Consider the following 22760-nt stretch of genomic DNA (forward strand, 5'->3'; position numbering starts at 1 on the left):
CATTTTATTGGGGGGGGGTCAGGTCAGAAAAAACAGGAAAGGACATGGAAATAATTAGTTGTGGGTTTCATTTGCAAGGGAATTTAGGGTAAAAAAAAGTAGAGAGGGTCACTTCCAAATCACTCCTAGTCTACTTTTTTCTTCCCAGGAAGGGCCGAAACGTTTACGACAACATAGCCATGGAAGCAGAAGAAGGGAGTTCCAAAGCTGCTCAACCGAAGGTGGAAGATGAGAAACAGACTAACATGTGAAGGGCAGTAGGGTATGGAGAATGAGGAACTGGGAGGCGACGGCGGGCTGCAATATCACCACCTTTGTGTGCCCGTCCCCCCGCTTTGGCCAACCCTGTCCAACCCACTTCTTACTTTTTAGAGCAGGGGTGTCGAACTCATTTGTTACGAGGGCCGGCTATGGCATAAATATAACTTGGTCAGGCCGGGCCAGGCCTCGCCAGCCCAGATCTGGACTGGAGGGGGTGGCTTCCTCGGCTGGCTCGCTGGCCGGATAAGAGTTCTCAAGGGGCCGGATCTGGCCTACGGGCCGCATGTTTGACACCCCTGCTTTAGAGCTTCCTGGCTTTCCCCTCTTTCCCCTCCTAATTCCAGAGCCAGATTGGTCAGGGGAGTCTTCCCGTCCTGCCCACAGGGGGCGGAAGGGAGAATTTCAGAAGGTGCATTTTCTCCTCGCTCTACAGCTCCCTAAAGTGAAAAGTGGATCCTGTTTAAATTCTCCCTAAAAGTCCAGTGGGAGTCTTGAGGGCAGGTGGAAATCTAGTCACAATAATGCAACCCCATGGGCTTTCCATTCCTGGAGCGGCTGCCTCGATTTCCTTGCTATTCTTTGCTCTGTATGTGTTGTCAATTCACACTTTGTCTTGATTGTGAGAAATATATATATATATATATATATATATATATATATATATATATATATATATATATATATATATATATATATATCCAATCTATTACTTTTTGGAGGGAAGGGGAACTAGATGCTTGATGCTTGTCTGTTGGAAGATTGGGGAACATGCTGTTAAATAAATAAAGCCACATAATCAAATGCCACTTGAATTTGTTCTGTTTTTCAGCGCTTTGTACCTTTGTTTGTAAATAGGTAACACCGGAAGCTGTACAACAAGAATCTAATGTAGACTAAGGGCTTTCTTGGTCAAAACTTGTGTGTGTGTGTGTGTGTGTGTGTGTGTGTGTGTGTTAAGTGCCGTCAAGTCGCTTCCGACTCATGGCGACCCTATGAATCAAAGTCCTCCAAAATGTCCTATCTTTGACAGCCTTGCTCAGATCTCGCAAACTGAGGGCCGTGGCTTCCTTTATTGAGTCCATCCATCTCTTGTTGGGTCTTCCTCTTTTCCTGCTGCCCTCAACTTTTCCTAGCATGACTGTCCTTTCCAGTGACTCTTGTCATCTCATAATGTGACCAAAATACGATAGCCTGAGTTTAGTCATTTTAGCTTCTAGGTTCAGTTCAGGCTTGATTTGATCTTGAGCTCCCCATATAAGCTACTGTGGCATTTCTTTCTGGCCCCAAGGTCTAGAAACATGCTTAATTGAGCCATTCAGGAAGGTAAATGTTGTTGGTTCCAAATACCACATTCTGTGCACTTGGGTGATAAAATCAGAAAAGCAAGAAACACAGAGTGGCAGAGCAAAATTGCCCTTCCTCCAAGACCGACTGGAAAGACATAAACCAGGAGCGGCGACTCCTACAGAAGCACAAAAGGCCTCCTCCATACAGAGGAAAAACATAAGTATATTTATTTATTTACATTATAGTCTGCCTTTCTCACTTGGACTCAAGGCGGATTACGCAAAGTGAGTGAATGCAATCGACAGGATGGGATATTCTATCAACAATGCAATCGGATTTGGGCTGTAGAAACAACCAGAAGTCTAAGAACTAAAGCCAAGCATAAGTTTTAACATGATCAGATTCATGCATAAATGAGCTGTATGCAGATTAGGTAGGATTGCCAGGTCCCTCTTTGCCACCGACAAGAGGTTTTTGGGGCGGAGCCTGAGAAGGCCAGGGTTTGGGGAGGGAAGGGGTTCAATGCCATAGAGTCCAATTGCCAAAGTGGCCATTTTCTCCAGGGGAACTGATCTTTATCAGCTGGAGATCAGTTGTAATAGGAGAAGATTTCCAGCTAGTACCTGGAGGAATAGGCCTTCCACCATATAGAGAAGATTAATCAAATCATAAGCTGGTGTGTAGGACGAGCAGTGACTCACCGATGGCTTCTTAGAAGAGTCATACATACAAGAGTCTGTTATTCATACAGAGACATAACGATCTCCTCTGAGGAACTATAGTTCTGCTAAGCCTCTGCATCAAGAGTGACCCAATCTCACCTGATGTGGAGATGGGGCAGAATGACTTGCACCCACTGCCAGGCCAGTTAGAAGACGGCCAGCCCAAAGAGCAGTGTCTCATGCAGAGATATAGCAATCTCTCCCTTTATGGGAGAGATTGGACTCATGGTGGCTTTTAATGTTGAATATTCTTTCTTGGGCGATGGTCCCAACGAACTACTTCCAGCCTACTTTGTGCAGCTTGCCTCCCAAGTATCACATGCTGGAAGAGTTGTCCCAGGACAGATTGAGGTGCCCTCTTTTAAAGCATGCCACTTCCAACATCCTCCTTCTCGACCCACCCCCCTCCTGGAGCTCTGAAGTGGTAAATGCCAGAGGGACACCAAGATCTGAACACCAGCAGTGGAGCCCTAGGGAATGGTCAGCTGATGCTTCAAAGACGGAATGGCTAGTAGGGGAGGGAAACAGAAGGGGACCCCATGATAGGAGCAGGGGGAGAGCCAGGGAACTCAGGATCTATTGCCACAGGGCTCTGGTGACCCATGGGACATTTGTTTTTGTACAGTTGTTTGGGTTGGGTTGCCTATCCTCTTCGTGCGGGGCTGTGTCTCAGCAGAGGAGCCTCTGCTTTGCATGCAAAAAGTCCCAGGGTTCAATCCCCGTCATCCCCCATTAGGAAGAAGAAGAAGAAGAGTTGGTTTTTGTATGCCGACTTTCTCTACCACTTAAGGGAGAATCATACCGGCTTACAATCACCTTCCCTTCCCCTCCCCACAACAGACACCCTGTGAGGTAGGTGGGGCTGAGAGAGCTCGGGTTGGGTTGGGTTGGGTTTCCTATCCTAAGAACATATGAAAAAGCCCTGCTGGATCAGACCCAGGCCCATCAAGTCCAGCAGTCTGTTCACACGGTAACCAAAAAAAATGCCCACAAAAAAAAAGCCCACAAGAAAATTGTCCACAAAAAAAACCCCATGGTCATAAATGCACACAAGAAAAAAGCCCACATGGGAAAAAGCCCACACAGAAAAAACTCCACACGGAAAAAAGCCCACACAGAAAAAAACCCACACGGAAATAAGCCCACACGGAAAAAAGCCCACGCGGAAAAAAGCCCATGTGGAAAAAACCCCACACGGAAAAAAGCCCACATGGGGAAAAGCCCACACAGAAAAATACTCACATTTGAATACTTAATATTATTTGTTTTGTTTTTAAAAAATTACAGCCATAACATAATTTTTACAACCCATAACATAAATTTCACAACTATTAACATTAACAATTACTTAATAAAAAATAACTAGATCAGAAAGAACCGTATTTTATTATTTCCAAATCATGAAAACCACTATTTGTACTGGTATGATAATACCTGATAATTATTCATTTTTTATTCTTACATTTCACATTAATTTTATTCACACTTCTGTAAAAGTCTCTTATTTGTTATTGAACTATATACTTTATTCCTTTACAGTGATTATTTGACATGAAATTAAAGCCATTTCACTGTTTTAATATCCCTGCCAGTTTTTCATTTGACATGAAAATGAAGCTATTTCACTGTTTTTATATCTCTGCCAGCTGTTGAAAACAAACCCGGAATGAATGGGGACCCCCCGGGATTAAATGAGGGACCAACATTCAATAATAAATCGAGTAAATAATAATTCAGATATAAATCTTTACTGCAAATTAGCCAATCTCCTTAAGTAAGTACGTTTATCTTCCACCTGCTCATACTCCTGCACAGAAGTGGCAACCATGTCATGTAGTGCCTCGTATCTTCTCTTTTTCACCTCTGGGCGACCTGCTTGTGCAGGTGGGCAATTTTCTTGTGGGCTTTTTTCATAGAACCTGTTCACACAGCAGCAAACCAGGTGTCTCTAGGAAGTCCACAAACAACACGGCTGCAGCAGCATTTATCTTGCCAGTGTTCCACAGCACCTAATACAATAGGCCTGCTCCTCTGATCCTGGAGAGAATAGGTATGCATCATGACTAGAATCTAGGGTTGCCAACCTCCAGGCGGTGGCTGGAGACCTCCCGCTATTACAAGTGATCTCCAGGCATTAGAGATCAGTTCACCTGGAGAAAATGGCCGCTTTGGCAATTGGACGTTATGGCACTTCCCTCTCCAAACCCTGCCCTCTTCAGGCTCAGCCCTCCAAATGTCCAGGTATTTCCCAACCCAGAGCTGGCAACCCTACTAGTATCCATTTTGACTAATAGCCATGGATAGTCCCTCCTCCACGAACATGTCCACTCCCCTCTTAATGCCTTCCAACTTGGCAGCCATCACCACATCCTGGGGCAGGGAGGTCCACAATTTGTCATGTGAAGAAATTTTTCTTTTAATCTGTTTTGAATCTCTCACCCTCCAGCTTCAGTGGATGACCCCACACTCTATCATTATGAAAGAGGGAGACAAGCTTCTCCCTGTCCACTCTCTCGTAATTTTATAGATCTCTATCACGTTTCCCCTTAACCACCATCTTTTTAAGCTAAACAACAGCCCTAAGCGTTTTAACCGCCCCCCATAAAGCAGTTGCTGTAGTCCCCTGATAATTTTTTAAAAATATTTTTATTTTATATAAACATAAATCTTCAAACATACAAACAAATAAAACAAATGTGGCAAAATACACACATGCAATACATTCTCAATACATTACATACACAAACAACACACAAAATCTAATCAAATACACTTTAACAGAGTGGACGTAAAAAACATTTCTTAGTATACTTCTAGCCATCTTCCCAGTACATACAACCATAACTTTATAATAATTAATCTATTGCTACATAACATTAAATCTACTGCTTTTTGATCAATCTTTTTCTGAGATAATAAAAAAACAAGAAACTTTTTAGTTATATCAAAGAGTTAAGCCTTCTTAAATCATTCTAGCAACCTGGAGATACTTATATGTATTCAATAAATTCTATCATATATTTGTGAGCTCCAGGCAGCTGGCCTTCAAGTTTCTGTTTCACAGAAGTTTGTTATGACTGCTTACTCTCCGTTTGTGTGATAACTGTAATCTACCATGGGAACCAGGCTCGGCCTGGTAACCAACTGTGCCTTTGGTTTTCTGTATAAGTTCCAACCTGCCTGCATTCCCCCCGTAGAGTCCTCGTACCTTCCCCTGTAAGTTCCTGCTACTCACCTTATGCTTCCCAAATAAACCAGCCTCTTAGAATACCCTGTCTGGACATTTGGTGATTGGGATTCAACAGGTGAACTCAGACCTTACAATATTTTCCTATCGTAGCATTTAAACTAATCATTTTCATTCCCAGTCTTACACTGTTCAGTAAAAATATGCATATTATAAATTCCAGTTTTTCTGGAACTCTCCACTAGATCTTTGATTCATATAATCGGTCATTTTGGCCATCATAGCATACTCTGCTAGATTGTCTTTCCAATCTTCTGTATCTGAGCACTCCTCTGACTTCCATTTTGTAGCAATCGTCACTCTTGCGGCCATGATCGCCTATCGGAACAGTTCTTCCATTGCCTTTTTATTGCTGATGGTAAGATTCCTAACCACATAATTTTGGGTTCCATTAGAGATTTGACTTTTAGAATGTTTCCCATTTCGCTATGTACTTCACTCCAAAAATGTTTTATCTTCTTACATTACCACCATGTATGAAAAAAAGTTCCATCTATCTCCTTACATTTCTATATATAAGTTGGTGTGTAGGATAAGCAGTGACTCACCAATGGTTTCTTAGAAGAGTCATACGTTCAAGAGTCTGTTACTCATACAGAGACATAAGATAAAGACCTCCTCTGAGAGCCCATAAGCCTCTGCATCAAGAGTAGGGTTGCCAGGTTCTTCTTTGCCACCGGCGGAAGGTTTTTGGGGCGGAGCCTGAGGAGGGCGGGGTTTGGGGAGGGGAGGGACTTCAACACCATAGAGTCCAATTGCCAAAGCGGTTATTTTCTCCAGGTGGACTGATCTCTATCAGCTGGAGATCAGTGGTAATAGCAGGAGATTTTCTGCCACCATCTGGAGGTTTGGTAATCAAAATTTTCAGCAAGAAGTGCCTGGGACTGGCTGGCTGATCTGCTTCTATGTAGAAGGTATACACCTTATGCTTGAAAATGAGCACATTTCAAACTTTCTCATCTCAGGATTTTTAAATTTGATGAAGCTGGAGCGAAATGGGATTTTTACCGGAAACCCATCATTGTTTTTTGCAATCTGAGGACATTTTAGAATACACACACTGATGATATTCAAAGTATTTGCTGCTTCAACTGCGAGCTGAAATTGTTATTGTGTTAACTGCTAGTCATTCCTTCTAGATATTGTGTATTGAATGGACACTCATTGTGGTATAAATATTTACCAGCAACTACTGGATTTGTGGCTGTAGTGCTATTTTGCTTTGTTAACCACCTGGAGGTTGGCAACCCTAATTGAGAGTGACCAAATGCGCCGATCACACCTAATGTGGAGATGGGGCAGAAGGACTTGCACCCACTGCCAGGCTGTTAGAAGATGGCAAGCCCGGAGAGCATTGACTCATGCAGAGATCTAGCAGGGAGCCCCCCTTATGGGAGAAAGAGATTGGACCCCAGGGGGCTTTTAACGTTGAATATTCTTTCTTGGGGGGAATGGCTCAAAAGAGCTGCTTCCAGCCTATTTCTGTGCAGGTTGTCTTCCAAGTATCACATGCTGGAAGAGTCATCCCAAGATAGTCTGTGTTGCCCTATTTTAAAGCACGCCAGTGCCAGTATCCTCCTTCTCAACCCCCACCTCAGGAGCTCTGAAGTGGTGAATGCCAGAGGGACAGCACCATCTGAACACCATCAGTGGCGCCCTAGGAATGGTCAGCTGATGCTTCAAAGACAGAATGACTTGTAGAGGGGGAGGGAAACAGAAGGGGACCCCATGATAGGAGCAAGGGGAGTGCCAGGGAACTTAGGTTCTATTGCCACAAAACTCTGGTGACCCATGGTGGTGGTGGTGGTGGTGGTGATATTCATTTTTGCACAGTTGCTTGGGTTGGGTTTCCTGTCCTCTTCATGCGGGGCTGTGGCTCAGCGGAGGAGCCTCTGCTTTGCATGCAAAAGGTCCCAGGGTTCAATCCCCGTCATCCCCCGTTAAGAAGAAGAGTTGGTTTTTATATGCCAACTTTCTCTACCACTTAAGGGCGAATCAAGCTGGCTTACAATCACCTCCCCTTCCCCTCCACACAACAGACACCCTGTGAGGTAGGTGGGGCTGAGAGAGCTCTAAGAGAGCTGTGACTAGCCCAAGGTCATCCAGCTGGCTTCATGTGTAGGAGAGGGGAAACAAATCCAGTTTGCCAGATTAGCCTCTGCCGCTCATGTTGAGGAGTGGGGGAATCAAACCTGGTTTTCCAGATCAGAGTCCGCCACTCCAAACCACCACTCTTAACCACTACATAGTAGGTGATGGGGAAGACCTCCGCCTGAGACCCTGAAGAGCCACTGGCAGTCAGAGTAGATAGTACCGACTCGGATGGCCTGATTCAATATAAGGCAGTTTCAGATGTGTTCAAGGGAACGAAGGAAAGTGACAGAAATATTAATGGAGAATAGCTAGATTAGGGTTGCCAACCTCTGGGTGGCAGCTGGAGATCCGCTATTACAACTGATCTCCAGGCAACACAAATCAGTTCCCCTGCAGAAAATGGCCACTTGGGGGACTCTATGCCAGTATACCCCATTGAAGTCCCTCCCCTCCCCAAACCCCACCCTCCTCAGTCTGCACCCCCCAAAATCTCCAGGTATTTCCCAACCCAGAGCTGGCAAAACTAAGGTAGGTGCATGTTTTATTCTAAGGTCCCCTTTAGTAACCTCACCTCCTTGAAGTTACATTATTAAGTTCAGTGGCTAAGATCCCTGAAACTCATTGGAGATTTATGCATCTTGCTTCTTCACAAGAACATAAGAACGGCCCTGCTGGATCAGACCAAGGCCCATCAAGTCCAGCAGTCTGTTCACACAGCGGCCAACCAGGTGCCTCTAGGAAGCCCACAAGCAAGACGACTGCAGCAGCATCCCCCTGCCTGTATTCCACAGCACCTAATATAATAGGCCTGCTCCTCTGATCCTGGAGAGAATAGGGATGCATCATGACTAGTATCCATTTTGACTAGTAGCCATGGATAGCCCTCTCCTCCATGAACATGTCCACTCCCCTCTTAAAGCCTTCCAAGTTGGCAGCCATCACCACATTCTGGGGCAGGGAGTTCCACATTTAACAATGCGTTGAGTGAATATTTCCATTTATCTGTTTTGAATCTCTCACCCTCCAGCTTCAGCAGATGACCCCACGTTCTGGTCTTATGAGAGGGAGAACAGTTTCTCCCTGTCCACTCTCTCCATACCATGAGTAATTTTATAGACCTCTATCATATCTCCCCTTAGCCGCCTTCTTTCTAAGGCAAACAACCTTAAGCATTTCAACCGCTCCTCATAGGGCAGTTGCTAGGGTTGCCATCTGCCAGGTAGTTAGTACAGGAGCAAGAAACTAGTTAACAAAAGCTACTTAATTATACATATACACATGAAGGTGAACATACATAGACATGACTTACAATATGACAAACAATAAAGTGACAATTGTGCAGTGAAGACACTAAAGTTCAGAAATGTCTCTTGGGAGAGTACAATAAGTTTCTTCAAATGAAATATCTTGGTCTTGTAGAAGCCAATTTCTTGATGAGGATACGGCTGTTTAAAATTCTTAATTAGTAATTCTTCATCAGTCCTTCCTATATTATAATTAAGTGCAAAATATGCATTCATAATTACAAAAGGGCTAATGTCTTACAACATTTTCAAATAGCTTAAAGTTGTTAATATTTTACAAATATTTTACAAATAACATATAGCAATACTTACAATCAGCGGTCTAGATATTCTTCAACAAGTTGTAGGTTATATCACACGTCTCCATAAGGGTAAGGATCCATAGTGTAGTAATTCATTCCCAAAAATCTAACATTGCTAAATAGCTAACCGGTGTGTGCTCTGAGCTAGTTAACCATATGCAATTAAACAATATTGGGGTGCATCAACAGAGATATAACATCCAAATCACAAGATGTCATAGTTCCGCTGTCCACTGCATTGGTCAGGCCGCACCTGGAGTATTGTGTGCTGTTTTGGAGGCCTCAGTTCAAAAAAGATGTGGTCAGAATCGAGCGGGTGCAGAGGAGAGCGACGAGGATGACCAGGGGCCTGGAGACCAAGCCCTACGAGGAAAGGCTGAGGGACTTGGGAATGTTTAATCTGGAGGAGGTTGAGGGGGGACATGAGCACTCTCTTTAAGTATTTGAAAGGCTGCCACTTAGAGGAGGGCAGGGAGCTGTTCCTGTTGGCAGCAGAGGATAGGACTCGCAATAATGGGTTTAAATTGCGGGAGGAAAGGTACCGGCTGGATATTAGGGAAAAAAATTTTTTACAGTAAGAGTCGTTTGACAGTGAAATCGGCTGCCTAGGGAGGTGGTGAGCTACCCCTCAGTGGCGGTCTTTAAGCAGAGGCTGGACAAGCACTTGTCAGGGATGCTCTAGGCTGATCCTGCATTGAGCAGGGGGTTGGATTAGATGGCCTGTATGGCCCCTTCCCACTCTATGATTTGATGATCCCCCGTTTAAAGGATCACATAGCAGGGGAACGGGCAGACCCCTGCCTGAGACCTGCACTGGCGCTGTAATGGGAATGTTACATTACTGTCCTTCCTCCCCAAAATTCCAAACGGCTCCATGTCTGCGGCTGTCAGGCATTCTCCCATCCAGAGAAGGATTCATGACCAAACTTGCTTAGCTGCAGCCTCAGTACCGGGTTTTCCGCCCTTCCCTGGGCAATGTGCTGGCGAACTAGTTCATAGAATCATAGAGTTGGAAGGGACCACCAGGGTCATCTAGTCCAACCCCCTGCACAATGCAGGAAATTCACAACTACCTCCCCCCACACACCCAGTGACCCCTACTCCACGCCCAGAAGATGGACAAGGTGCCCTCCCTCTCATCATCTGCCTAAGGTCATAGACTCAGCATTGCTGACAGATGGCCATCTAGCCTCTGCTTAAAAACCTCCAGGGAAGGAGAGCCCACCACCTCCTGAGGAAGCCTGTTCCACTGAGGAACTGCTCGAACTCTTGGAAAGTTCTTACTGATGTCTAGACGCAAACTCTTTTGATTTAATTTCAACCTGTTGGTTCTGGGCCGAACTTTTGGGGCAACAGAAAACAACTCAGCGCCATCCTCTATATATGACAGCCCTTCAAGTCCTTGAAGATGGTTATCATATCCCCTCTCAGTCTTCTCCTCTTCATAAACATACCCAGCTCCTTCAACCTTTCTTCTTACAAGCCAGGCTATCTCCCCAGATTAGCAACAAAGGGAACAGGGAGGTCATCATAAATATAAAATTATGTAAGGTATGGTGAATGCCGAGGAGAACTTTTTGTCCCTCTCTGGAAATACTGGATGGCAGATTCAGGACAGGCATAAATTTGCATCGTGCAATGCATCGTTAACACGTGGGACTCGCCGCCACTGGATGTGGCAATGCCTTACGACGGCTTGAAAAGGGGACTTGGCAAATTCAGAGGAAAGAAGGGCTGCGAATGGGTTTTAGGCAGAATGACTAAATGGGACCTCCTTGTTCAGAGGCAGTGTATCTTTGAATGCCAGTTGCTGGAGGCAGCAACGGGGGGAAGCATCTGCACCCCTGCAGTGGGGGCAGAAACAGGGGGAAACCTCCGTGCCCCTGGAGTGGGCCTTCACGGCATCTGACTATAGTCATTGTGAGAAACAGGATGACTACACAGACCGAGGCATATTCTTGAGATCTTCTGGGTGCCGAGTTCAGAGCAAGCGATGCCCAACCTGATCTTGTTTATTAAAAATGCACTTCGACAGAGATAAATGTAAAGTTTTGCATTTAGGCAGGAAAAATAAAATACATAATTATAGGATGGGGGTTGGGGGAGACTTGTCTTAGCAGTAGTGTGTGAGAAAAGGACCTTGGGGTCTTAGTAGACCAAACACTGAACATGAGTCAGCAGTGTGATGCGGCAGCTAAAAAGGCAAATGCGATCTTGGGCTGTATCAACAGAAGGCTAGTATCCAGATCACAAGAAGTGATGGTATCGCTTTACTCCGCTCTGGTTAGACATCACCTAGAGTACTGTGTTCAGTTTTGGGCATCACAATTGAAGAAGAAAGTAGACCAGCTGGAACGTGTCCAGAGAAGGGCAACGAAGATGGTGTGGGGTCTGGAGATCAAGTCCTATGAGGAAAGGTTGAAGGAGCTGGGGATGTTTAGCCTGAAGAGGAGAAGACTGAGAGGGGATACGATAACCATCTTCAAGTACTTGAAGGGCAGTCATATAGAGGATGGCGCCGAGTTGTTTTCTGTTGCCCCAGAAGGTTGGACCAGAACCAACGGATTGAAATTAGATCAAAAGAGTTTCCATCTAGACATTAGGAAGAACTTTCTAACAGTTAGAGCAGTTCCTCAGTGGAACAGGCTTCCTCGCGAGGTGGTGGGCTATCCTTCCCTGGAAGTTTTAAAGCAGAGGCTAGATGGCCATCTGTCAGCAATACTGATTTTATGACAGTAGGCCGATCATGAGAGGGAGGGCATCTTGGCCATCTTCTGGCCATGGAGTAGGGGTCACTGGTGTGTGTGTGGGGGGTAGTTGTGAATTCCTTGCATTGTGCAGGGGGTTGGACTAGATGACCCTGGTGGTCCCTTCTAACTCTCTGATTCTATGATTTGAAAAGGGGATTCGGCAAATTCAGAGGAAAGAAGGCTGTGAATGGGTATTAGGCAGAATGACTAAATGGGACCTCCTTGTTCAGAGGCAGTGTATCCCTGAATGCCAATTGCTGGAGGCAGCAACAGGGGGAAACCTCCGTGCCCTTGCAGTGGGGGCAGAACCAGGAGAAGCCTCCATACCCCTGCAGTGGGGGCAGCAAGAGGGGGAAGTCTCTGTGCCCCTGCAGCGGGCCTTCACGGCATCTGATTAGCCACTGTGAGAAACAGGATGACTATACAGACCAAGGCATATTCTCGAGATCTTCTGGGTGCCGAGATCAGGGCAGGGAATGCCCGACCTGATCTTGTCCATTCAACCACCCACCTGGCCGAGGAAACAAATGGCAAAACCATTGGTCTTCACTTGTAAAGCTGCTGACCCCGCCCTGTCTGGTATTAAGGTTTGTTTGGGGGTGGGGTGGCATTTTTCCCTGGAAAGCCCACACCACCGCCAGTGCCCATTCTGTGACCCTGCGCCCGATTAAGACTTGCAGAGACTCTAAACTATGTCAAATTTAAGAGGCCCTGTAGCATTGCCCCTCCCCCAAGGGGTAATTTACTCATTGTTAATAATTTCTTTTAATATTCAGAGGCCCCTCCTGATCTGAGGCGGTAAGCTGTAGCTTACTTAGCTCGTGGGCAAATCCGGCTTTGAACAACCTGGGTGCTGCGTGCGAATGCTTGAGATACCCTGCATGCCAGAAAGAAAAAGAAAAAAGCAAACATCCCCCGATAAGCAAGCATCCCACCCCAATGCGTTGATGGGCTGGGATGCAGCGGGAATAAATAAGGGTGCCCGGATCCTGCAGTGCAAACTGATTTGTTTCTGATGAGGGGTCTACACCCTGTGTCAAAATTGAGGGCAACAGGCAACGTTCAATAAGGAATTCGAAGTGAAGACTTGGAGAGGGTGTCGAAGGCACTCCTTGGCTGAGACGCCAACTGATGAAGGGCGAGGCCGGCCCTGTTTGACAGAAGCGTAGCCAAGCTTTTCTCCCTCTCTCGTAAGACCAGAACATGGGGGTCATCTGCTGAAGCTGGAGGGGGAGAGATTCAAAACAGATACAAGGAAGTATTTCTTTGCACAAGACATAGTTAAATGGTGGAACTCCCTGTCCCCAGGATGGGGTGATGGCCGCCAACTAGGAAGGCTTGAAGAGGGGAGTGGACATGTTCATGGAGGAGAGGGCCATCCATGGCTACTAGTCAAAAGGAATACTAGTCATGATGCATCCCTATCCTCTCCAGGATCAGAGGAGCAGGCCTATTATATTAGGTGCTGTGAAACACAGGCAAGGTAAATGCTGCTGCAGTCATCTTGTTTGGGGGCTTCCGAGAGGCACCTGGTTGGCCGCTGTGTGAACAGACAGCTGGACTTGGTGGGCCTGGGTCTGATCCAGCAGGGCTTTTCGCCCTGCCCCAGGACGTGGTGATGGCTGCCAACTTGGAAGGCTTTACAAGAAGGTGGGCCTCTGTGTAGGGGTGGTTGTAAGCTGGTAGAGAAAGTTGGCATATAAAAACCAACTCTTCTTCTTTAAGAGGGGAGTGGACGTGTCCATGGAGGAGAGGGCCATCCACGGCCACCAATCAAAAGGAATACTAATGATGCACGCCTATTCTCTCCAGGATCAGAGGAGCAGGCCTTTTATATTGGGTGCGGTGGAACACAGGCAGGATAATGGTGCTGCAGCCGTCTTGTTTGGGGGCTTCCTAGAGGCCCCTGGTTGGCCACTGTGTGACCAGACTGCTGGACTTGATGGGCCTGGGTCTGATCCAGCATGGCCTTTCTTATGTACTTATGCTCATGATGCATCCCTATTCTCTCCAGGATCAGAAGAGCATGCCTATTATATTAGGTGCTGTGGGACACCGGCAGGATGGTGCTGCTGCAGTCGTCTTGCTTGGGGGCTTCCCAGAGGCGCCTGGTTGGCCGCTGGGTGAACAGCCTGCTGGACTTGATGGGCCTGGGTCTGATGCAGCAGGGCCTTTTCTTATGTTCTGACGTACCACTGATCTCCGGCCGATAGAGATCCCCTCCCCTGGACTCGGTGGCAACGAGCCCCCCCCCCCAAAAAAAACCCGCCCTCCTCAGGCTCCGCCCCCCAGACCTCCCGGCACTTCCCGACCCGGAGGCGGCAACCCTGCTCCGCGCGGCCGGCCGCTCTTGAAGGCGGAGCCGCGGCCCAGCGGCCTCCGGGAGGAACCCCGCCTGCCCTCCCCTCCCCTCCCCTCCCCGCCCTCCCTCCCTCGAGCCCGTCCATTGGCTCCCGTTGTCTTTCGCCTACGTTGCCCGCCGGAGCTGGGAAAGGAGGGGGGGGAGGCTCGCCGGAGGATGCCGGGGAGGGGTCGCGCCTGCAGAGCGGCCGGCGGGGGGCGCCGCCGAGCCCAGCTCCGGCCGGCCGCCGCGGCGGGGGTTGCCCCGAGGCCATAAAAGCCGCTCGGCGGTCGCATGGCCGGGCAGAGCTCCCCCGCCCGCGCCGGCTCTCCTCCGCCCCCCGGCGGGGTCCGCCCGCCCGCGCCGATGCGCTCCGCTGGTGCGCTTTTACGCGCGGCCGGGTTTTTACGCGCGGTCGGTGCGGCCGGTGCGTTTTTACGCGCGGCCGGTGCCTTCGGGTGCCATAGGCTGTGAGCCGCGGGGAGGGGAGCGGACGGCCCTGGGGCCGGGGGGGGGGGTCCCGCCTCCCCCTTCGGCTCCCGGCCGCCATGGACGACCCCCCGCCGCCGCCGCCGCCGCCGCCGCTGGCCCTCCGCACCCGCCTGAGCTACGCGGTGGGCCACTTCCTGAACGACCTGTGCGCCTCGATGTGGTTCACCTACCTGCTGGTCTACTTCCACTCCGTGCTGGGCTACAGCAGCCGCCACGCGGGGGCGCTCTTGCTGGCGGGGCAGGTGGCCGACGGCATCTGCACCCCCCTGGTGGGCTACGAGGCCGACCAGGCCGGCGGCTGCGGGCGCTACGGCCGGAGGAAATCCTGGCACCTGATCGGTAAGGACCCGCCGGGAGGGGGGGGGGAAATCGGGGGTGGGGGGTGCCTGTCCAGGGCAGGGGGCGTTTGGAGCCAGCCTGGCGGTCGGGAGACTGGCGAGAGCCGGGTTCAAATCCTGCTCCAGCCTGTAGATTGTAAAAAGCATGCTCTCTCCGGAGACAAATGGATCCCAATATACATTTGGAGGTGGGGACCTGCCCTAAAGCAAGATACAGTTGCAAAGTTATTGGCTGATACTGACCCAAATGTAACCCTCGCTGTGGCAGAATGTTTATCTGTGGTTTTAATGATGCCTCCTTTTAACGCAGTGCTTCCCAACCTTTTTTTGACCAGGGACCACTAGGACTTTTTTGTTCGGTGCAGGGACCCCAAGGTTCAAAATAAAAAGTCCGAGAATTTGAAAATAAACTTTAATCATAACAGTTAAACAGTAAACTTAGAATAATATTTGAATATCTATTTTTATAATAGAGAACTTTTAATTGAAAATATTAATTTATTATGGGTTTATGTTTCGCGGACCTTAATTTAGTTCTGGCGGACCCCTGGGGGTACATGGACCCCCGGTTGGGAACCAGTGTTTTAACGGGACTGTTTAGATATTCTATTTTGGTGTGTTTGGTTATTTATGTATTATGGAATGCGTTGAATTTGTTTTGCTTATGATGTGTTGGGCCCACAAGCATAAAGAATGGAATAAAGGAAATCCTGGTCCAGCCACGACACTGACTTGGCTTCCCCGGGATCGCTGCGGGCTCTCGGCAGAGCCTTGACTCATAGGGTGGTGCTTGCGAAGTAAAACAGCGAGGGAAGCCGTACAGGTGTAAAGGCTGAGAGAGATCTGCAGAAGAAAGATAAAGGATCTAGGCCTGCCTTCTCTTTCCAGCTGGCTCTGGGGTGCTCAGAAGCGGCCCGTTCAGTTCCTTGGCTCCCAGCTTTTGCTGGGCGAAGGTATACTGCATCAGAATGTGGAGGTTCTGCTGCTTGTTTCTAGCCCTTCTCTTGCCTGCCTTGTTTTCAGTTCTTTTCAAAGTCTTTTGCCAATGTTTGCAGTTGGGGGTTTCCGAAATGAATCACAGTCTGCCTTCGATCTGCCTCACAGAGCAACTGAAAGAGTTAAACTGTGTCCCTCTCATAACTGTATGAACAATCTCAGCCCCCCCTTTTGATCATTCCCCCCCCTAACTAAGAAGTCCCAAATGCTTTTACCTTTCTCGATCATTGTTTGTCCAATTTCTGGGCCGCTAGTTCTGGGACGTGACCGGCATTTTCACATGCCAGCTTCAACCTCAACACCTTAGTGCTGCCCGAATTGGAGGGTGAGAAAGCATTCCTTATCACAAAGGCTCTCTGCACATGTTCAGAAGCACTTAAAAAAACAACGCTTGCTCCCTGGAGGGATCTGTGAGAAGGAAATTGGCAGATGGCCAGAGGTGATTTTGGGAACCGTAATGTAGCATTCTGGGTTGTTTCAGAATTTGCTCCAAGGCTTTTATCTGCCTTCGCCGGAGTTTTGCTGATTCTCTTTCCCGGAGCCCTTTCTTTTCGGAAGTGAAAGTTTCCTCTTGGCTGGCTCAGAGGCTGCTCCGTGCCAGCTACCTGTCAGTGCCGTCAGATTAACGGCGGCATTGATGCCCCTGGCCAGAAAACGGCCTCTGGTTCTGCAAGACGGTATAAGTAACAAAAGAGTCAGTGTGTTTATAAAAGTGCTTTCAAGTATTAAGCGTTTAACATTCTTAGTAATCTGTACCGTAGACCAGAATAATTCTTGCAGGTCGGGTTCAGAGAGTATAAGGTTTCCTAAGACTCAGTGGTGGACCTACGTTTTTCATAGAATCATAGAGTTGGAAGGGACCACCAGGGTCATCTAGTCCAACCCCCTGCACAATGTAGGAAATTCCGAACTACCCCCCCACTGACCACATACTTCATGCCCAGAAGATGGCCAAGATGACCTCCCTCTCATCATCTGCCTAAGGTCATAGAATCAGCATTGCTGACAGATGGCCATCTAGCCTTTTCTGAAAAACCTCCAAGGAAGGAGAGCTCACCACCTCCCGAGGAAACCTGTTCCACTGAGGAACTGCTCGAACTCTGTTAGAAAATTCTTCCTAATGTCTAGATCAGTGGTTCCCAAAGTGGGCAGTACCACCCCCTAGGGGGATTACCTAGGGGGGCACTAAGAGGCAGGGGGGCAGCAGGGGGTGCTAGAGATGGGACCCTTCAACTGTGTTTTGGATAGGGTAGGGGGTGCTGGGGTTGAGTTTGTGGAACCAAGGGGGCAGTGGCCCAAAAGGTTTGGGAACCACTGGTCTAGATGGAAATCCTGAAGCTTGAACTGTAAACCCTGAAGCTTGAAATGTTATGTAGGCAGGCCTTCTCAACCAGCAACAATGGGGCAACGCCCAAAATGGTCCCAAGGGTCTTGCTGCCCTTGCAAGGTCCTTGAGGCCCAAATGATGGAGAACAAGGTGGTGGGGTGGAGTCCTTGAAAATGGGCCATACCGTGAGCCCCTTCCCACCGCTGTTATCTTCTTCAGTGGAGTTGTCCTATGACAGATGTATCAGTTCGTTCACTAATAGGTAGAAAGTCATCAGAGGGGGCTTGTTAGGAGAAAGAGGTGAAAATCTGATTTTTGGTGTTACAATGCACAAGCGAGACGAGCGCAGCCTGAATTGAGAACTCAGCTGTCTTTTTATGGTTCCGATTGGCTCTAGCCTAAGGGCTGAGCGATAGAGTTATTAAGCCGTGCACCAACGAAGGATTCGAGGATCCAGCTGCCCAAATGTAGGCTCTGAATAGATTCTGGCAAGCTCAGCAAGCCCATACAGCTGGGGGTTCGGGTGCTGCAAGCCCCCGAGAAAATTTTGAAATTTGACCAATGACAGGGACATTTTGAGGCCAATGGGTATTAGAGCATATTCTAAGGTCACTATTAAGAAGAAGAAGATTTGGTTTTTTATGGTGACTTTCTCCACCACTCAAGGGAGACTCAAACCAGCTTGCAATCACCTTCCCCTCCCCACAACACACACCCTGTGAGGTAGGTGGGGCTGAGAGAGCTGTGACTAGCCCAAGGTCACCCAGCTGGCTTCGTGTGTAGGAGTGGGGAAATAAACCCGGTTCACCAGATTAGCCTCTGCCACTCATTTGGAGGAGTGGGGAATCAAACCCGGTTCTCCAGATCAGAGTCCACAGCTCTTAACCACTACACCACGCTGTAGGTTAAGCCATTGGCTTCAACCCATTGGCTTATTATTCTATCACTAAAATAGCCTTATGTTAATAACAAACATTTAAAAAATACTCCATCGATTTTGTTGAAAAATTCACTCATTTTTTAAAAAGTTGCTTGGGGCCCTGAAGCTTTAAGCTTCATTAGTTTCATAGTAGATCCGCCACTGCTTAGGCTCTGATCCCAAAGCGCCAAGGTCCTCTCTGGTGACTGAGAATATGGCCTTGTGTGATCTCTTGTCCTGCGCTGTTTTACACTGAATCTAGGCGGACAAAGAAGAGATTCCGTAATCGGGGATGATGCAACTCTCTGTGCAATTGACAAAGAAGGCGGCGGCTTGCCCAAAGCAGATTCCACAATAAATTTTGTTAATCTTTAAGGCTCTTTTTACTCTTTGGGCTGCCGCAGTCTATCCCAACGAGCCTCTGGAATTTGCAGCCGGGAGGAAATGAAGTGCTCCGTTGTTGAGCGGCTTGGCCAATTCTCCTGGTCTGAGTTAAAATAATTGGCCTTCTAGCAAACCACGAGAAATAGATTGCGTTCGGGGCTGCGGGGTTGGCTGCGGCTGCAGGGGAGCTGAAGGCTTGCGTCGTGGTTGGTCGGTAAACTGTACATCAAAAGTGCTTATGAAGCTGGGTGTGTAGCGGTTTGGGCAGGGGGCTCTCCTACGTGGTACCCAGGAATGCCATGGTGCCCGCCATCCCCTTTCCAGGCACCCACCAAGTGTTTTTACAAATGAGTGGGACCGTGGGGGGCTTTTGCCCAGCAGGGCTTCTGATTGGCTGCTGGGGATTGGCTGTGCAGATTAAAGTAATATGGTTTCAGTGGATGCTGCCACCAGTGTTGATTGATTCACTCACTGCTCGTCCTCAGTGTATTTTTTTAAATTACCCCCTTCTCCCCTACACTTGGGTTTCCTCTGTGTGTTTGGCTCCGCCTCCAATGGCAGCCATTTTGTGGCTGAGCCCACCACCCTGTGCAAGAATTTCGAAGGTGCCCACAGGCTCCAAAAGATTGGAGACCCCTGGCATAGAGTGAACTGGGCAGGACCTCAGGTTAAACTCCTTCCTTCACCATGAAACTTCCTGGGTGACCTCGCTCTTGGCTTAACCTACCTTACAGGATTGTTGTGAGGATAAAATAGGAAGCAGAGGAAAGAGGAAGATAAAGAAGAGTTGGTTTGTATATGCTGACTTTCTCTACCACTTCAGGAAGAATCAAACCGGCTTACAATCTCCTTCCCCTCCCCACAACAGACACCCTGTGAGGTAGGTGGGGCTGAGAGAGCTCAAAGAGAGCTGTGACTAAGCCAAGGTCACCCAGCTGGCTTCACGGGGAGGACTTCAGGTTCTATCCCTGGCATCTCCAGTTAAAGGGACTAGGCAAGTATGTGAAGGGAAAGACCTCTGCCTGAGACCCTGGAGAGCCGCTGCCAGTCTGAGTAGACAATGCTGACTTCGATGGACCGAGGGTCGGATTTAGTAGAAGGCAGCTTCATGCGTTCAGGTGACTGGGTAAACCAACTCGGTTCACCAGATTAGCCTCCGCCGCTCACGTGGAGGAGTGGGGAATCAAACCCGGTTCTCCAGATCAGTCCACCGCTCCAAACCACTGCTCTTAACCACTACACCAGGCTGGCTCTCCACGTGAAGACCCACATATACTGCTTTGAGCTCCCTGGAGGAAGAGTGCCAATAAAAATGGGAAGTTTAAAACTTTCTAAGCAGGCCCTTGCCTGGTGCGTACGCGACCTTATTTAGTTTGTGGCTTTGTTTTCCTGTAAGGATGACTGAACATTGTTAATTAATAACCTAACTTGGTTAAACAATGAATCTTTAGCAGGCGAAGATTGCAGTCTGGGCATTTTTATCTGGGGAGCTAGCCCTGTGGACTGAAATGGGCCTTGCTTCTGGGTTAGACCTGCCTAGAACTGCCCCGTGAATAGGGTTGCCAGCGCCAGGTTGGAGATTTTGGGGGTGGAGCCTGAGGAGGGCGGGGTTTGGAGAGGGAAGGGGCTTCAGTGCCATAGAGTTCCATTGCCAAAGCATGTATACATGTGTATTTTGTAGAACATATGTTCTGTGGAACAACGACTTATCATCGCGGGCTTGCCAGAATCGAAAAAGCTTATGCGAAATAGGACCCTTTACCGGAAACCTATCTTGTCTTGGCATTCTTGGACTTTTTTTTTGACCACATGGTTGTCTTGCCACTTACCTTGTAAATCCGGGAGTGTGCGCTTGTATTTTGTTGTGAATATCGTTCCTCTCCATGTCTATGCTTATGCGCTTATATCATATTTTCAGTGTTAAGCATTGCAGTTTCATGCTTTTTGCCGTAAGTGTCCACTGTTTATCAACTACTTTAGGACACTAGCTCCCCAGTTTGATTTCCAAACCACCTGGAGGTTGGCAACCCTACCCATAAGTGATTTTGTTGCTGTGGGATGGGTGTTTCAGCCTGGAGTGGCAAGCTGTTAAATGTGCTTGTATCAGGTTTTGGAGCCAACGGGTGGCTATGCAGGAAAACTGGCCTGCGGTTTTATTCCTGCACTTGACACAGGTTAATAGGGTTACCAACCTCCAGGCGGATCCTGGAGTTCTTCCAAAATGACAACCGATCTTCAGATTGGAGAGCAGTTCCCCCGGAGCACAGATTTTAGGGCATCTCACCCCCTCTGAGCTGACACCACGCCCAAATCTCCACAAATTTCCTGAGGTGGAGTTGGGAACCCTATTGAGATGATTTTTGCTCTTTCCAACAGGCCTGTAGGGTAGGCCAGCGTCGTCATCCCTTATCCCAGACAAGCAGGGAAGTTTGAGACTAAAAGCAGGGCAGCTTGCTTAAGTCATAGAATCGTGATTCTGAGTCATCTAGTCCAACCCCCTGCACAATGCAGGAAATTCACAACTCCGCCCCTCCACACACACCCAGTGACCCCTACTCCATGCCCAGAAGATGGCCAAGATGCCCTCCCTCTCATCATCTGCCTAAGGTCATAGAATCAGCATTGCTGATAGTCCACAGAGTATGTTTGCGAGGAGACTTGAATCCAGGCCCTCCTAGGACTCTGAGCAGAAAACAAATGCAGAGACCGGCTGCCTGGGTTTGGGGATTGCAGATCCCATCTTTGGGGGAGGGGTTAACCTGCCCCTGAAACAAGCAAGAACCTTTTGCTACTGTGAAGATTGACAAATGTTTTGGGAGGGTGTGGGAATAGAGTTTGGCCCAGGATTTCATTGCAGGCACTGTTCCAGCGTGGTGTAGTGGTTAAGAGCGGTGGTTTGGAGCAGTGGACTCCGGTCTGGAGAACTGGGTTTGATTCCCCACTCCTCCCCATGAGCGGCGGAGGCTAATCTGGGGAACTGGATTTGTTTCCCCTCTCCAACTCATGAAGCCAGCTGGGTGACCTTGGGCTAGTCAGAAAAGCTTCTCGCTGTCCACTCTCTCCGCACCATGCATAATTTTACAGACTTCTGTCATATCTCCCCTTAACCATCATCTTTGTGGCACGTGTCTCGAGGCCCCTGGTTCTTGTAGCTGCCCCCAAAATAACTTCTGAACTTCACACTGGTTGTTTGTACCGGAGAAACCCAGCCGGGGGCACGCTCAGGTGTCTTGCAGCGAAGCGTGGCGGGGATAAGCATTGCTTCCTCACACCCTCAAACTCCTTCGCTTCAGTAGTATTTTCCTCCGAATCGGCTTTCTTGGCCCTTCGCCAGAGTTCGAGACAGTAGCAAATGGATTTTTTGGGTCAATTATGCTTGTAGAAAAACGTTTCTGCCCTGTGTGTTGTGTTTGCACTGGCAAATCCTCACGGGTAAAGGGCACACGTTGTTCCCCTCAACTTTTTTTTAAGAGTCCGCTTTCTTGCTCTGGGCCCAACGACCAAAGCTCGACCCTTGGCATATAAAAATCGTGTTCCATTTTCTAGGTTTTTTTTAAAGGATCTAATTTTCATTATTCCCTATTACTATGTATGGGTGTGAAAGCTGGACATTGAAGAAAACTGATAGGAAGAGAATAGATTCCTTTGAAATGTGGTGTTGGAGGAGAGTGTTACGGATACCCTGGATCACCAAAAAAAAATAAAAAAAAATCAGTGGGTTTTAGATCAAATCAAGCCTGAACTGACCCTAGAAGCTAAAATGACTAAACTAAGGCTATCGTATTTTGGTCACATCATGAGACGACAAGAGTCACTGGAAAAGAGTCATGCTAGGAAAAGTTTTGGGCAACAGGAAAAGAGGAAGACCAAACAAGAGATGGATGGACTCAATAAAGGAAGCCACAGCCCTCAGTTTGCAAGACCTGAGCAAGGCTGTCAAAGATAGGACATTTTGGAGGACTTTCATTCATAGGGTCGCCATGAGTCGGAAGCGAC

The 22760-nt window shown here is 48.1% G+C and overlaps 1 protein-coding gene across 1 annotated transcript in view; it reads left to right on the forward strand.

Annotated features, from left to right (window-relative positions):
* The first annotated feature begins 14877 nt into the window (after nucleotides 1-14877).
* The window catches only part of MFSD12 (major facilitator superfamily domain containing 12), a 32211-nt gene continuing 24328 nt past the window's right edge, over nucleotides 14878-22760 (forward strand). Inside the window, exon 1 of the mRNA XM_056867715.1 lies at nucleotides 14878-15139. Coding sequence (XP_056723693.1) covers nucleotides 14956-15139 — 184 coding nt within the window. The 5' untranslated portion in view covers nucleotides 14878-14955. The remainder of the gene's footprint in view (nucleotides 15140-22760) is intronic.

This window comes from Euleptes europaea, chromosome 2 (assembly GCF_029931775.1).
Source record: "Euleptes europaea isolate rEulEur1 chromosome 2, rEulEur1.hap1, whole genome shotgun sequence".
NCBI lineage: Eukaryota > Metazoa > Chordata > Lepidosauria > Squamata > Sphaerodactylidae > Euleptes > Euleptes europaea.